The following is a 16,262-nucleotide window of genomic DNA, read 5'->3' as shown; positions in this document are numbered from 1 at the left end:
GTGGGCACGTCGCCCGTCCCACCGACGACTCGCCGTTGATCCATTTTAAATATCGGACATCAAGGCTGCCTCCCTCAGCAGCCACAGAAACAATCTAGCCATGGATGTCCGCCAGCTCTCTTTCACGTTCAAAGATGAGGGGTCCTTGGATGACAGTCTGCGTCCCCTCAAGATCGCCTTCCTCGGAACTCGACATCCCCATGTCATGTATCGGTTCACCGTCCTGGAGCAAATGGGTGGATTCGAATTCTCTGGATTTTATGAGGAGGATGCGGGGATCGCCGCAGAACTGGCTAAACGGCTCCCCCGTCTGACCCGCTTCGATACCCCAGAAGCGCTACTTGACACCAATCCCGACGTGGTGATGATACATGCCCTGGACCCTGATGTTCCTCGCTGGGCTCGCTTTGCCATCAATCATCCTGCCGAATTCAAGGGCCTCTTCTTGGAGAAGCCTGGGGCGGCGCTTCCGGAAGATTTCTATCAGCTGGCCGAGGAGATTGAAAGGAAACGTCCCGGTCTGGCCGTTGAGCTCGGATATGAGCTCCATTATTCTGAATCCCTCGCCTTTGCACGCAAGGTGATTCATGACGGCGTGTTGGGCGATATCACCACAGCCCGATTCCATGGGGGGTGCCCGTCGGGCGCTGGGATGGACCTGTGGCAAGCTATTCCTGAGGACCTGGGGGGTATCATGCAAACAGAGGGCTGTCACACACTCGAGAATGTGCTGGACCTGTTTGGTGCACCCGACCGTGTCGTTTCCTCGATTCGAAAACTACCGCAGCGACCCCCTCACCCGGTAGTGGGCTGGATCCCGGACCTCTTCACTGGAACGGTACACAAGGGCGAGTTTGGCGTGGGAACATTGCTTTATGAAGATGTCTGTTCGGGCATCATGGAGTACTCAGACAAGACAATTGTGCTAGACATGACAGCCTGGGAGCCCACGCAATGGTGCAATGAATGGGCTATCGATATCTACGGCACCAACGGTTCACTCCATGTGATCCCGGACTATCCTGTGGCGACGCTGTACCTGCGCGAATCACGGGGAGACTTTGCCGCAGGACCGAGTAAATTATCAACAGAAAAGCCTCATGGAACATCAAACATTCCAAGCTGCTATCGCAAGCAGCTTGAGTCTTTGTTTGCTCGGGTCCGCGATAACAAGGTGCCTGGGCTTGGCTGCTGCGATCTTCAGACCAATGTGAAGATTCTCAAGGTGATTGATGCTTTTTACAAGTCTGCTACATCGAGACAGTGGAAGGATGTGTAGCAAACACTGCAGGAAGGAAAAGGACTTGTTGCCCACTGCTCCAGAACACAGGTTTCCAGACCTAGAGTATTCCAATTTGCTCACAGGACTTACGTCTATGTGCGGTGTAACTCAGTCCAAACACGTAATTGAATGGATACCCGGTAGATGTATATAGATTCAGTAGTCCCCAAGAGGGCAACCGTCAAACATCATATTGAGTGTTCAACTGCCTCCCATCGGACTCCGTCCCTGGTACGCTTGGTTCTGATGGATGGCGTATTTTTGATAAGCCAAGACTTTCGATTTGGGCCCTAGATACTGGATGCGTGCCAGATCCTGTTGACTACAGAACACTAGCGTAGCGATCGGCATGGAGTTGATATCCATATGTCGGGAGAATGAGAGCACCCCGGCCCCTGCGCGTGATGGATGGCTGAGAATGAGTAAACAGAGGCCTCTATTCCGATTGGTTTCAATCAGACACTCGTCCAATCATTGTTTCAGCCAGATACGATAACCACGAGAGGAGGAGACGCAGACCTCAACCACCTAGAAAATCATTGCACAATAATTTCCCCTTTATATGCCAATATTTTGCGCCAGAAATGAAGGACGGTAGCTATTGAGGGGGTATGATAGTAAATACAGGTTAAACATAGCCGCAGACTATGACATTTCAATTAATTTCCCCAAGGTATCGTACGCTTCATGCAGCAATTCCCACCGACAACCCTCTAAACACTCTCGAACGGTTTTTAGAAGTTCACGGGTCTGTTGTGACACATGTACGATGTTTTCAGAATCATGCCGAAGAAGCATGAGCATGCGAACCAAGTATTCTTCGGCACCACAGGAGCCTTGTCCGTCGGACACAGGAGCTCGTTTCCCAGCCATGAATCCATACGCCCACAGAATAAGGGCAGCGTGGTATAGAGACCAGGGACGAAGTGAAAGATTGTCGTGAGCAGCTCGGTACACCTTACCCGTAAAAAGGACCTCCTGGATAAGGAGGAGACAGTGGTAGATAGCTCTCTTTGACTCTGGCTTTTCACTCCAGGCACACACCCGAGAGGTTGCTCCTGTCAGATCAGCCTCAGAGAGAAGATTTCCCAGAAGAGACGGAGCCCCAGCCAGGATATGCATATCCGTAATTTCGGTATAAATGGCGACATATGCCATCCGATGAAGTGGTTTGGATGCTTCCAGTGCCAATGACGAGCTTCGTGAGACCAGGCAAAATGACCATGTGTCCATAGCCTTCTCTAGAGTCTCTTTCCAACTATCGACAGGGCCCAACCGGGGGGAACCACCAACTGGAATGCCACCCACACCCAGAGTGGCAGACTCCCTGGCTTTTAAATGGGCGGTAACGCTGAAAAGTCCATGAAGGAGAATCAGACGGGCATATGCATCGCAGTGCGGCGGGATTGGAGTGCGAGCCAGAAGCTTCTTCAACACAGGCAAGAAGCCTGGTGGTTCTGGAAGTCTTCTCATCATTCGTTCCCAGTCTTGAGCGTTATTACACTCCCACACGTAGTCGGGACACGGTAAAGGAAGGCGTACATCCTGGACTGAGAGGACGCAAGTATGACCAAACATAAAGCTATGCTGTGCATCCATGACAAAGCCGAAAAATGCCGTGCGGTTCGATGACTGAATGTCAATCCAATGTCGCCAAGACTGCTCCAGGTCTGAAGACCCTTGATGGTCTGAGGCGTATGAGACGCCTCGTTTCATAAGCTGCATAAAGCACATTATGAGCCCATTGAACCATCTGCATTGCTTGACAGAGCGAGAATGAAGAAATACGTACAGTTATTATAGCTCCGTGAAATATGTGTGCCAATTGATGATGCTTTCTAGTAGAAAACATTTTCTCTTGTGCTTGGATGAGCAGGAGCGTTTGAACGCACCATAGTGCAGCAGGCGGCTCAAAATCCGGGGTCTTACGGCAAATTAGCTGTGATGTACAAGGTGCCAAGCCAACACACACAGAGCGGGGGTTCTTACATTGAAGATAATATACCGCAAGGAGTCATGAATCTTGACTGCTCCTTCAAAGTGAGCAGGTTCACTCGACAAAGTAGATCCCAGTGTCACAATGGCAGTCATGAGAAGAGGTGGAGCCGTAGTAGGATCAAGAGTCGATTTGTGTAGGATAGGAAAATGGGGATGGTAGTTCTCGAAGTACAGATCATAGAAGTGGGAGAGATTGGATGGAGAGAAAAAAGACGAGGTGATGAGTTCATGAGGAAGGGTACTAAGGGCATCAAATAATCGATCCTGGACAATTACCCAGGGCGCAAAAGAATATGGCGAGGCCGGGGCTGGCAGGCGAATATTTTGCGACTGCATGGGGAAGGAAGGGGGCGACATCTCCGTGGTTGAAGCACTATGGCCCGGCGAGATAATATCGGTCAACCCGCCATCAGCAGGAGCACTGAAGTCCGTTGGAACATTGTCGAAAAGCCATTCGAAGTCCAGCAATGGATCCGAGCCAGTAAAAGAGGGGTCCATAAATAGAGAAGTCACCGTTCCATCGGGAACGACGGTGTCCATCATGTTGGGAGGATCCCCCGGTGGGCTGTTCATTGTGGAGGCTGTCGGTATTCCAGAAAACTGCTCCGGTTCAGCAGTTGAGTGTGATGCTGGTTCAATGCTGCGGCGTTGAGTATCTGGATCCGAGGTTTGCCGTGAAGGCGCTGAAGAGACGATGCCGCCAGAATTCCGAAACCACATGCCTCTCTCGTGGCGCTTTTCATGTCGGCGCAGTAAATCCTTCCGGACAAATCTTTTAGGGCACGAAGAACATTGATATATTTGCTTGGGGGAGTCTGCGGACTGGTCAATCTCGTTCTGTCCGGATGTCACAAGCCCTCCAATGAGCACGTACGGTTCAGCCGATGTCTCGACAGATGTTCTGGTCGCTGGAAGCATTTTCCACAGCCGGGCTCGGGACATGCATAGTCACTGGGCATCGGGTCGTTTGGTTGGTTCTGTTCCGTTTTGAAGAAACGCGGGAGGGAAAAGAAGACGATGTGCGGAGATTGTCCGCGGCTTATCCTATTGCGATAAGCGGCCGATAAGAGTTCGTTATCCACGGCGCACGAGGAGTTATTATGGGTTCGATGCTTTTTTGACTTGGGCAGGCCGTATAACGATACTTCCACCAACACCTATGCTGATATTTTGAAGTTTACCCTCATGTATCTCAAGAAGCCACATGTGAGATTGCTTCCAGACATATAGTGTACGCTTGACCTTGGATGAGGTAACTTTCAAAGGCAATAGGTGGTGCAGGACGTTAGAATGGAAACGAGGTAAGTAATCCGAGGTCTATACTTGGCGTGAATTGTCCCTTCTGATGGGGTTTAATAGAACTGAGAGATGGGTAGGGTCTTCTGTATGAAGTGATTCCGTGCAAAACAGCTGTTGTAAGGGTTCCCAGTTGATCACCCAATGAAAATCAAACTGCTATTTTGCGCCATCTCACTGAATGATCGCAGGGGTCAAATTTAACCACCTTTAGGTACATTACTTCATCACTTCACCCCAAGGATGAATACCTCTGAAAATATTTCCAATGCGCCATTTCACCTCAAAAGCTGTGGTAAAGTTTGACCTTTTTTAAGACGTATCTTTGCCGCATTTCACCACCAAATGCCAATCAAAGTGATTGAATTGAGTCGTCAAGTTACTCCGGAACGTCATTCCACCACCCCAGGATTGGTCAGATCCGTTCAATTTGATCAGCCTTCAAGCATGTGGAAAGATGTTGATTATGAAACACCTTTAGAAGCAACGATGATAAAGTGAACGCACTACTTTCTAATTATCATGAATAGTAAATTGCGTCAAACACTATTTATAAGTCACTCAGGAGATAGGACTGGGCTTTTGTGATGTAGCTAGGTATGAATGGTGAGTCTGTATTCCAAACACATATTCCACGAGCCATTTGAAGAAGCTTGAATATGTTCCATACTTGGGACCGTGTAGGTCCTGACAAAACGTAATTTGACCTTCTGGATTGAATGTAATCATATCGAGCTATAGATTTTTTTTTGTCAGTTTAAATTTCGTTGTCCTAGTGCAGAAGCCACCTACGCTGTCGGCCGATCCAAACGGGGTGTTTTTCCTGCTGTAAACCCAGGTTTGCCCGCCCTTAGACCCGTCGTCGAACAATTCTGCAACCACACGCTTCACCTCAATACTTGCATGCCCTTTGGCAAGCTTCAACCTGTCTCCTAGCTTGGTCAAAAAGGCATCGCGACCTCCCTCAGAGGGAGGGAGCTCGGCATGCTGTACTGCGAACTCCCTGGCGAGAAGGTTGACGATTTTTGCTGAGGTCGTGTCATGTTCGTTGCCGATCAGATTCACAAAGTCGAGACTCTTTTGCTTGAGGATTGCGATATCAAGAGTGGCAGCCATGGCGAACGGTCAAAAGACTTTTTCAGCAAGGAGTTAGAAATCCTGTAGGAATGTTCAACCTAAAACCATCAGAAAAGCTTTCTTAGTCATTTGCAACGCAGATGGATGTAAAGGGCCGTGGTAGCGCGACAAATATGGAAAATTTCTTAAACTCACTGTACCGACGTTGACAGTTATTTACTAGAATTGCAGTAACCCGCTCTTCGGTAAATAGCTTTCCAATGTCTTGGGGGAAGTAAAAAGATTTTCCGTTGTTTAAATACCAGCGGACAGGTGCAATAACCTACCTGACGACTAGCGTAGCCTAATCTGCGTTCAGGATTTATGAACCGCTTTAAATCTGGCGATTCAACCTAAATTGCCAATGCGCTCCTGGAGAGTCTACAGACCAGACCAGCACGCCTTGGAGAATCTAGGTCACTGATAGCCACTTCGACAAAGAGGCTCAGGGTCTCACATAGTAATTCCGCTTGAAATAGCCTAACCTATCTTTGTTGAGCACCTTTTACTTGATTATTGCACGGGAGCGGCTAACGATTCCAACTTACGACTTTATCGCTTCACGCGGCGCTCGGATATTGTGTTAACTTACTAGTAGCGTTTTGATTGGTCAGAAAGATATAAGCCATGGGTAAGCCACGGGCGGAAGTCGGCCGAATATGGAATCCCGGCGGTCGCGGTCTTGGAGTAACTGTGGCACCCGTGTAATAATGCCGAAGGCGGTGTTGGCATATTGTAGGAGCGGGTGATCTAGGCTCCGACAAATATTATAACCTCCTAATCTTCCGCCCACCTATTGTGGGCCATAATTTTGACGAACTATTAGGAGAGAAAATGCATCTCTTCATTCTAGGAGCGACGGGGCGAACGGGTGTCTATGGGTATAAGTATGCACTAGAACGAGGTAGATTTATTTCCATAAAATTGGCAGATACAGTTGCTAATGTCGCTCTAGGTTTCTCAGTCACCATTCTTGCCCGCAATACCCAAGGAATAGAGCCACATGCTAGACTCACCATCGTCGAGGGCTCTTGTCTGTCCAACGAGGATATGCAACGTGCTTTCAAAGCTGCTGGTGTCACCGTTGATGCGGTTCTCGTATTTCTCAGTGCCCAGCGTGTTGGTCAAAACCCCTGGGGAAAATTCATTGGGCCACCCCGCCTGATTGCAGACTCAACCAGCAATGCTGCTCGAGCTCTGCGCGCACAGAAGCAGCAGCTAGATGGACGCAAGCCACGCTTGGTTGTGATGAACGCCCTTGGCGCTGGCGAAAGCTACTCCGTCACCCCTTACCTTATTCGTTTCATGATAAACTATAGCAACGTGTCCAAATCCTATGTGGATCATAATGCGGTTTACAATGAGATCGAGGCAAACTGTGGAGATGAAGTGCTATGGACACTTCCATTACCGGTGGGGCTCAAAGAAAGTGGTCAGAAACTCGTGAAAACCTTCGACAGCACTGAGCCAGGAGCTGGTTTATTCATCACTCGTGAAAGCTGTGCGAGATGGATGGTAGATGTGGCGTCAGGGAAGGAAGGAGATAAATTCGACAACAAAAAGGTCATTGTATCAAATTAAGGTGTATTCGAATTTCACTCCCGCTGCTAATTCGTTAGAATCGATTAAGAACTCTTAATCTCTCAGCATGCCCTTTATCTATGCATAGAGAGTATAAGACAGCCTATAGACTCCTGATCTATATATTTCGTTACTACTTTTGTATGGTGCCACGGTTTTCGTCAACCCTGACTATGTATACTTCTCGCTCTTCTTGAAGCCTTTCAAGAATCACTAAGGCAGCCAGCAATGAAACACATCAGAGGTGAACGCCATTCCAATCGGTGGTTCGACCATCAACGACATTTTTGTATGGATCGGGGCTCTCTTATCTGACTTCCTACGAACATGCTGGACACTCGGCGTGCTTCAGGCGGTCATCGGAATCATTCCATGGATCATGATGAGCGCCTGGACATCGCACTCCGATTCAGTGGGCCTTTCAGCTGCCTACGCATCTTACTTGATCTCGTTTACCAACCTCGGTACAGCACCCACTCATTTTCGCCGGAGTGCCCGATATTTTTCCGCAAGTCCTCAAAGCCCGCTCACTCGTCGTCGATGTCTTAGTAGCTGGATACTGCGTCATCTCCGCGTGAGGATTGTTGTGATGGCCAGGAAGTGGGTCGAAAGGAAAGTCTGTTTGGTGCGCCACAGGAACAAGTTAGATGTGCAGGGCCATCTGATCCCGATCACAAGACGTTTCAGTCGCCCAGTGGTCGAGATGTGGAGCACTGAGCGGAGAATATATGAAGCTTTAAATTTAAGAATGAAAGGTTTGGTAATAAAAGAGATGATTGGCAAGTCCCCGAGATCTATTTTAGGAATATGTGAAGTTTAGGAGCAAGAATAGTCTATTCATTATTCTAACGAGGCATACCCAGCCACTAGATCTAGGGTATTAGATAGGCTCATCACGAGGCTCGACCAGAATCTCATTCACAGAGACATAGTCTGGTTGGCAAAGAGCATGAACAATCGAGTTCGCCACATCAGAAGGCTCAAGGATCTTGGCACCCGAGGGCTCGCCAAACTTTTTGACGGCCTCCGTATCCGTCGACATATTCAACAACGGAGTCGCCGTATTACCGGGCTGAATGGCAGTCACGCGCAAGCCGGCACCGGCGGTTTCGAGACGCAATGCCTGAAGCGTCGCCTCGACGAAGAACTTACTGGCTGAGTAGACACCGAGCCCAGGGAAGACTTTGCGTCCGGCGTCGGAGGAGATGGCCACTACGTGGCCGCGTCCACGTTCAAGCATGCCTGGCACGGTGGTCCCGAGGGCATTAAGGAGACCCTTACAGTTGACGTCGATGGTGCGTTCCCACTCGTCGAAGTTGGTGTTCTTCATCATTTCGAAGTACATCACACCCGCGCATGACACAAGGATATCTACCGGACCGAGCTCTTCGCTGGCTGCCCTGACGAGTTCTTCTGTCTGTGTCTTGCTAGTGACATCGGTGGATCGGACGACGCACTTGACACCATGGACATCGACCTGGCGCTTAACAGATTTCAAAGCATCTAGGCGACGAGCACCAAGGGCAACGGCACAACCTGCCTTTGCCAGTGCAGCAGCGACGGCTGCACCAATGCCCGAAGAGGCACCAGTCACGACGGCGACCTTTCCACTGAGGGGCCCTCGGACGGTGGGTTTAGGAGCCAGAGCTTGTTGGCGTGTAGGTGCTCGGTGAAGCCATCCTCGAGCAAACCAGTGTCGAGCGTATGTCTCGAGCAGCAGGGCGTCAACCTTGGGGCGCTCAACCGCCGATCGGAAAGGTCTAGTCAGGGAGTTGTCAAGAATAACAATTCCCCGCAAGAACTCCACAGTTGGCATGCCACTGCGAAGAATGTCGACGGTGAACGAACCATCTCCACCCTTGGCCAAACCACGCCTCTCAGTCCACAGAGCCACCCACTCCTCCCACGGGAGGGGCTTGGTAGGATATCCAAGAGTGTTTAGGTCTTCAAAGACAGACCGAATACTAACCGGATCCGGATCCCCCAGGTGGAATATTGTTTGGTCTCTCTGGGTCTGCGTGGCGAGGTGAACGATACTCTTGCTCACAAAGTCGACGGGAGTCATCTCTGCCCTCCAGCCTTCGACATCTGGCGCATAGCCAAGTCTGATTGACTCGACGATCAACGCGGTCAACAAATCCCATGCGTTGGCTGAGCCGGTGAGACTGTGACCACTAATGGTGCCGCAACGGTGGATCTTCACTGGCAAGCCGCGCTCACCAGCCTTGAGGACGAGCTGCTCAGCAACCCACTTGGTTTGACCGTAGCCATCCAGTAGCTTTGTTGGGACGTCCTCGACATCAAGGGTGGTGCTCTCGGACCAACCCTTCTCTCCAGAAGGAGGCAAGACACCGTTCGTGGAAACGTATTGAACGGTCGCACCGCCCCTAGATGCAAGGCGAAGAACCTCTCGAGTTCCGCCGACGTTGGCAGCGCGCAACGCCGCGTAGGGGTATACAAGGTTGACGGTGGCTGCTGCATGGACGATGACTTGGACTCGACCGGCAAGATCATCGTATGCTTCAGGCGCCAAACCAAAGTGAGGTCTTGACAGATTGCCGGGAAGGACCTCAACACGCTCCATGACTGAGTCACGCCAGAGGCCGAGATCGAGAAGGTTGCGGCGAATACGAGCGACACCTCCAGCCTGGTCATCATCCTCGGGGTCTTTGAACCGGACCATGCAGATGATCTTCGCCGAGGTATTTTCCAGCAAGTCATTGAGCAAGAAAGCACCTAGGAAACCCGTCACACCGGTCAACAACACGGTATCAGCCGTGGCGATAGACTTGAGTGTGGCACCTGAAGCAGGCTTGATCTCGTCATCAAGAGTGGCATCGGCGAGCAAAACGGCGGGAAGATCCGCTTGCACCGCGGCAGTGTGGCCATCTCGGATGGCACGCACAGTGTCCAGCTGGCCGGAGAGCGTCACATTGTCTGCGAGTCGTGGAATTGAAACACGGAAACCGAACTGACGAGACAATCGGCCAGCGAGATCTGCCAGCGACAAAGAGTGTCCGCCAAGGTCGAAGAAATTATCCTCAGGCTTCAAGTTAGACTTCGTAGTCTTCAGGACATTAGCCCAAATGGCCGCAATATCGTCAATACTAATTGGGTCCTTCTTCGCCACACGCTCAGCGCTGTTGGGGCTAGGGGTACGCGGCGGAGTAAGACTTTTGAGATCGACCTTGCCAGAGACCTCGTGGGTGGGCAAATCCGTCATCACAACCCACAGAGATGGAATCATGTAATGGGCGAGATGGGGCTCGAGAATGCGACGGGAGGACGGGCTGTGCCCGGACTCGTCGACCTCAACTACAGGGCGAGAGTCAGAGGCATCCTTCTCGGCGGCCACGACGTAAGCGCACAATTGACAATCGAGGCCGTCGCCATGAGCAGTGACGGCACATTGGCTGACAGCTAAGTGCTGGCAGATTTCACTTTCCACCTTGGCAGGGACAACTGAGTATCCACGGATCTTGATCATTGCACCGACTCGGCCAGTAATTTCGAGATGCCCGGTCGGCAGCTTGCGTGCCAAATCCCCGGTTCTGTATATAAGACCACCGGGCTTGGTATCAAACCTGTTCGGAATAAAGGCCTTGGCAGTCGTTTCTGGGAGATTGAGGTATCCCCGAGCCAGTAAGTCTCCCCCGACAAACAGCTCACCCGCAGTACCCGCTTCCACTTCCTCTTCATTCTCGTCGAGAATGTACGTCGGAACGAGAGGTGGACCAACGGCACAGTAATGAGAATCCGTGTCGATCAGGTCACGGATATCGCCGCATGCGATCTCGTGAGTCTCGCATGCACTGTAGCAGTTGAGGAAGCGGGTATTGGGCAAAGTTCCTATTCCTCGACGGGCGAGATCGGTGGTCACAACTTCGCCATTGAGCCAAAGGGTTCGTAGATCAGGCAGACGGGCAGCAATTCGTGGATAGCGTGAGAGAACAGTGGCCAGTAAAGTAGGTGTCATGAGAGTTTCGGTAACCTTCTTGGCTTCGAGCAGGTCGACCAGCGCCGCGGGATCATAGCTTACTTCATCGGGAACGCAAATGACCGTGGCACCTCTCAACAGCGGACGCAGCATCTCCCAAATAAAAAATACATTGCAGGCTACCCGGTCTCCGGGCTGCAAATTTTGTACCGCAAATCGTAGGTCATATGAAAGTACGGGGGCTCTGTGGGGGTTGGCAATGCCCTTGGGCTTGCCGGTTGTGCCGGAGGAGTAGGAGACAAATGCCAGGCGATCTAAGTCATCCTCCGCGGGCAACGGGGGCAGTTCTGTAATATTCTGATCCTCTTCGGGGGTCGATTCGTCCAGGGCAATGGTGGGGTACTCGGCTTTCACCTTGTTGGCCTCAGTAACGTTGGTGATTACGACGGCGGGCTTTGCATCATCCATGACATCAGCGAGCAATCCCGGTGGATATGCAAGCTCCAAGACCAAGAATGCACCTCCTGCTCGAAGAGCCGCCAGGCACGCAATCACGTAGTGCGCGCTACGAGGCAGGAGCACTCCAACCAGCGTGTCTCGGCCAACTCCGCGGAGGCGCAGGCGAGCGGCAAGAGCTTGGACTTCCTTGTCGAGCTCCGCATAGGTGTATGTATCTTTCTCATCCTCCAGGGCAACGGCGTTGGGAGTTGCCAGAACCTGCTTCCTGAACAGCGATGGCAGGTCCAGTCCGGTATCGATTATTGGCATGTTGTCGAGCTCTCTGAACGAGAGAAGGTAACGTCAGACTCGGGAGCTGAATAGCTAGATGAACGGGCCTAGAGCTGTGCGGGTTCGACACGTACAGCTGCAATGGAAGATTTGAACGTGAAATTCTGAGTGATGCTATAACAGCAAGAGATGACGCGATGGGAGAAATGGTAAACAGGAAAATGGTCACCTGCCATATTCCTTGATTCCCATCCCACCATTTTGTTGAGAGCCATATGAGATCAAGCTCTGATGGAGACTAAACATTGAACTAAACTCGACGCGGTCCAGTAAGAGAAACCTTTGGAACCTCATGGAGTCCATCTCTCTTATCAGGGCCAATCGATCCCGCATCCGCCAAGAAGCCACGCATCGATTGCTTCCCCCGGCCCAATCCCTGCTATCCATAGTTCCTGAGTGACGGACACTTCTCTTAGTAAGTGTATGTAGTCATAACTATGACGATACCCCAGGAAATCATCCCTAAACACAGGTTAAAAGTCACTGGGCAAGAGAAGTACAAGCTTGATCTTTCTCCGGTTGTGGATCCGCCCCACTGTCAGTCCATTTGCATGTGAAAATCCACTTTCCCCAACGCTTTCCGTGCTGTTCCTGTTTATTAAATTTATCTATTCTTCCGGCCTTCTAGGTATTTTCTACGTCGCCGATATAGGACAGTGCACGTTGGAGAACCTAAAATCCACGGTGCAGCTCTGCTTAGCTGGCTTTTCTGGCGCCCAGCGCGCTTTATCCTGCGAACGTTCTAGGCTTGTCTCTTTGAGCGATTTCTTCAGATTTCTTCCCTTTCTCCGTTTCCGTGAATTTAGCACCGTACTATGATTCAGAATGCAGGTCAGGTCATCCTGTGTGAACTCTCACCTCACCCCTAGTAGGCCGCCAACATCACATGCTAGAGAGGTCATCTTGTCGATGAAAAGGTTACCAAAGGTGTCACCGCCTATAGCTACTTAGTAGCCTAGAGCTACGGGGGATACGGCTGATGGAAGCCACAGTATTGAGTTTCTGTCGCGCAAACTTGCACAGCTTGCCATCATTCGTGGTTAATTCCGCGCCCAACGACCAGAGTAGGAAGGCCTGTTTTGTGAAGACATTGGCAGTCTCCGGTTTTTCATTCAGGACCTCGATAGTGTCCATAGCATATCGTCGGATGAGGCGCTCGTCAACTTGCGTCAGTTTGGACACGACATTTGGTCAGTACCTCCATCTGCAAGGGCGGGGATAGACCCTCACAGACGATATAGCATGGCGACTCTATTATTGCGGAAGGCCTCGGCGGTAGGGCCCAATAGCCCCTGTCAGACTAGTAAATCGCCCATTGGAGGAGTAGTCGTTGTTCTAAGGCGATCTCTACCTGCAGGTCGCGCTTGGATGTATCGCAGCCTCGGCGGATATAGCGGCCGACTCAGGCAAGAAAGTCAAATAGGTCAGCATAATACCCTGTGACTGGATGATATCTTTGTCTTTTTTTCGGTAAAACATGAGCGGACAAGCTAGTCCTTATTCTTTGTTTGTTTTTTCTGACCCGAGGGTACCGCTAGCAAAGAACAGTACATATACCACGAGACTAGCGCCCTACCACGGAATGGGTCAGTGGAATTTTTTGTTTAGTGAAAACCTACAGTATCAGAGTTATTATAGTCTTGCAAGCAAAAAGCTGCTCCTCGCCGAAATCAGCACTGTTAAATTCCACATACAGAGCCGAGAGACCTAACATGTATGCTGTCAAGGAGTGATGAAGTGGTTTTTTCCGCTGTTACAGCTCCTCTCGGATCCACGCGATCGATTTTCCTCACATGTCTACATACCTTACCATCAATAAGTGACGGCCCCTCGAGTAGCTGGTGGCCACGGGGCTCGTAACAATTTATCTCCCGAGCTGTACATTTCAGGGTCTTACTAGAGATGAATGTTTAATATACCTGACCCGATCTTTTTTGGATGGAAACAAGTAATCGCCAATTCTAGATGACTATCAAATTCCTCGACCGCCGTCAACTTCCAAGGTGGTTCCTGTCACAAACGGACTTTCATCTGAACCCAAATACCAAGCTGCGTTCGCAATGTCCGTCGGCTGTGTGACTCGTTTCATAGGTAGAGAATCTTCCACCATGCGAAGTTTGGCGGCGGACGTTTCATCCTCACCGATTGTAGCCCTCAGCCTATAAAAGGTTTAGCCTCAGTCGCAAAATGTGAAATTTACTTACATGGCGGTGTTCCCAACGGGAGGGGCGATGCAGTTGAATCGAATTGTGGGTGCGTACTCCAAGGCCATTGTCTTGGTAAATAACTACGATGTAAAATGAGTATCATTTCGTTGATTTTTAGGGTCTTCACCTACAGTGACGGCGGCTTTGGAGGCATTGTAAATAGCGAATCCAGGACGAGGTCGAATGCACCCAGTGCTGAAGGGACTTGGTCAGTGATGCCCGCTAACATGAGAGCTGATGAATCACCTTGTCATGTTGATGAAAGCGCCAGATCCCTGTTCCAGCATGAACAGAGCAAACACTTGGGCACTCAAAAAGATAGGCTACATTTTTCTTATGTTACCTCTTCCACTCAGCATTTTCAAAAGTCACACAATACCTTAACATTAATGCTGAATATTCTGTCGTACTCTTCAATTGACTTCTCATGCAAAGGCTGTCTCGCGTGTTGGCATGGCATAGGCAAAATGTAGGACTTGGGGTAAGATCATACGAATGGTGGTTCTGTGATTCCTAGTTATTAATGAGCAACCTGACTGATAGGCGATATCCCCGGTATTAGTACCTGCGTTATTAACAACCACATCTACCCGACCGTAGTCATTTTGCGCCCAATCAAGGGCCTCCTTCCAGGTCTCTCTGTTCGTCACATCCCAAAGAAGAAACTGCAGTTTTGGTTTGGCTTTTGCCTTTGCCTCCCCTTTGTCTTTACTGAGATCCATCAGGATCACGTTCCAGCCTTCCTTGCTGAACCTGTCCACAATACCGGACCCGAAGCCATCTGCGCCACCTTCTTCCCTATTAGTTGACGGTGTCAACCTAGGCAGAGACAAAGAACCTGTTACGATAGCAACACGAAGAGCTTTTTGTTCCATAATAACCGAACCTTTGGCGTACAGTCTTCTGTGTGATCAGAGTATAGGGTGGACTTGATCGTACTATATAAAGTGAACATCTGTAACGCAGCAGCGGGCTTACTGGTTGAACCGGACCGCCGGCATCCTGGTTTAACGGCCGGCAGGTGGACCAGATTGCCCTGCTCCGGCGCATCGGCCTGTACCTCTCCGGGGTTCAAATTTAGTACCCATGGATTTTCAGCTCGCATTACCCAACGTTCCAGCATGCCGGGAGGACGTGGACCAGATCTATATTAAAAACCGGGGGTCGATCCTTCTATCCGATCCTCGCCTTCTGCACCTGCATTGCTTCTTTTCAAGACAAAGTGTCCGATCCTGCATAATATGCCCCTCTTTCCCCTCAAGGGCCAGGCTCTGTCCACATCCATCACCTGTACTGCGGGCACTGGATTCCTTCTCTTCGGCTACGACCAGGGCGTGTTCAGCGGTCTTCTGTCCCTACCTTCTTTTTCCGACACGTTTCAAAACCCGAGCCCCACGGTCAAAGGCCACATTGTGGCCAGCTAGGACCTGGGCTGTCTTATAGGCGCCCTGTCAATGATATTCGTAGGAGATAAACTCGGGCGCAAACGATCGATTAGGCTAGGATGTTTGATTGTCATCGTGGGCGCTATACTCCAAACATCGTCTTTTTCTCTGGTTCAGATGATTATCGCTCGGATCATAACCGGTGTCGGCACCGTGGCTAATACGACCGCAATTCCTCTCTGGCAAAGTGAGCTAGCCAAGGCTTTGCACCGCGGAAGGCTGATCGGCTTTTCGCTTGTGATCCTGGTCTTTGGCCTGATAATCGCCAATTTGGTAAATCTGTTGTTCTCCTATACCGATACAAATAAAAGCATCACATGGCGCTTTCCGTTGGCTTTCCAATGTGTTTTCACCCTGATGACTCTCGCTCTTCTATCATGCATCCCTGAGTCTCCCCGATGGCTTATGCTGCAAGATAGGTCAGATGAGGCCAGAACCGTCATCGCTCGATTACTCGCGTGGTCGGAAGACGATCCAGTTGTCCGAGAGGACCATGCCGAGATTGACCGAAGCATCCAGCAAGATCGCGAGATACAGAAGCCTCGAATGAGTGAGATTTTTCGAAACGGGTCCCCAGCAGACATTCCGTCGCATCGTTCTTGGAGCTAGCG

General features: G+C 50.5%; 7 protein-coding genes across 7 annotated transcripts; 3 read left to right on the top strand and 4 right to left on the bottom strand.

Moving 5' to 3' along the window:
- Positions 1-100: 100 nt before the first annotated feature.
- N7474_006277 (Gfo/Idh/MocA family protein) lies at positions 101-1,279 on the top strand (the record flags this gene model as incomplete). The annotated part of the gene is made up of 1 exon (XM_057197687.1): positions 101-1,279. One exon carries the CDS (start codon positions 101-103, stop codon positions 1,277-1,279), a length of 1,179 nt encoding a protein of 392 aa, XP_057051127.1.
- Positions 1,280-1,927: 648 nt separating this feature from the next.
- On the bottom strand, positions 1,928-4,198 carry N7474_006276 (C2H2 finger domain transcription factor; the record flags this gene model as incomplete). The annotated part of the gene is made up of 3 exons (XM_057197686.1): positions 1,928-3,001; positions 3,075-3,206; positions 3,272-4,198. The coding sequence occupies 3 exons, from the start codon at positions 4,196-4,198 to the stop codon at positions 1,928-1,930; spliced, it is 2,133 nt and encodes a 710-aa protein (XP_057051126.1).
- Positions 4,199-5,169: 971 nt separating this feature from the next.
- On the bottom strand, positions 5,170-5,692 carry N7474_006275 (uncharacterized protein; the record flags this gene model as incomplete). The annotated part of the gene is made up of 2 exons (XM_057197685.1): positions 5,170-5,286; positions 5,369-5,692. The coding sequence occupies 2 exons, from the start codon at positions 5,690-5,692 to the stop codon at positions 5,170-5,172; spliced, it is 441 nt and encodes a 146-aa protein (XP_057051125.1).
- An 834-nt stretch (positions 5,693-6,526) lies between these two features.
- On the top strand, positions 6,527-7,273 carry N7474_006274 (uncharacterized protein; the record flags this gene model as incomplete). Its single annotated transcript, XM_057197684.1, has 2 exons — positions 6,527-6,596; positions 6,648-7,273. 2 exons carry the CDS (start codon positions 6,527-6,529, stop codon positions 7,271-7,273), a joined length of 696 nt encoding a protein of 231 aa, XP_057051124.1.
- An 880-nt stretch (positions 7,274-8,153) lies between these two features.
- On the bottom strand, positions 8,154-11,978 carry N7474_006273 (uncharacterized protein; the record flags this gene model as incomplete). Its single annotated transcript, XM_057197683.1, has 1 exon — positions 8,154-11,978. One exon carries the CDS (start codon positions 11,976-11,978, stop codon positions 8,154-8,156), a length of 3,825 nt encoding a protein of 1,274 aa, XP_057051123.1.
- A 1,993-nt stretch (positions 11,979-13,971) lies between these two features.
- On the bottom strand, positions 13,972-15,207 carry N7474_006272 (uncharacterized protein; the record flags this gene model as incomplete). Its single annotated transcript, XM_057197682.1, has 8 exons — positions 13,972-14,158; positions 14,204-14,286; positions 14,338-14,401; positions 14,453-14,529; positions 14,586-14,642; positions 14,700-14,710; positions 14,772-15,004; positions 15,185-15,207. The coding sequence occupies 8 exons, from the start codon at positions 15,205-15,207 to the stop codon at positions 13,972-13,974; spliced, it is 735 nt and encodes a 244-aa protein (XP_057051122.1).
- A 240-nt stretch (positions 15,208-15,447) lies between these two features.
- N7474_006271 (general substrate transporter) lies at positions 15,448-16,260 on the top strand (the record flags this gene model as incomplete). The annotated part of the gene is given in 2 exon segments (XM_057197681.1): positions 15,448-15,618; positions 15,631-16,260. 2 exon segments carry the CDS (start codon positions 15,448-15,450, stop codon positions 16,258-16,260), a joined length of 801 nt encoding a protein of 266 aa, XP_057051121.1.
- Positions 16,261-16,262: the final 2 nt, after the last annotated feature.

The sequence above is a fragment of the Penicillium riverlandense genome, assembly GCF_028828495.1.
Source record: "Penicillium riverlandense strain IBT 135883 chromosome Unknown utg000006l_segment0_segment0, whole genome shotgun sequence".
NCBI lineage: Eukaryota > Fungi > Ascomycota > Eurotiomycetes > Eurotiales > Aspergillaceae > Penicillium > Penicillium riverlandense.
Note: the sequence above shows the minus strand (reverse complement) of the source record. Positions and strands in the feature narration are given on the sequence as shown.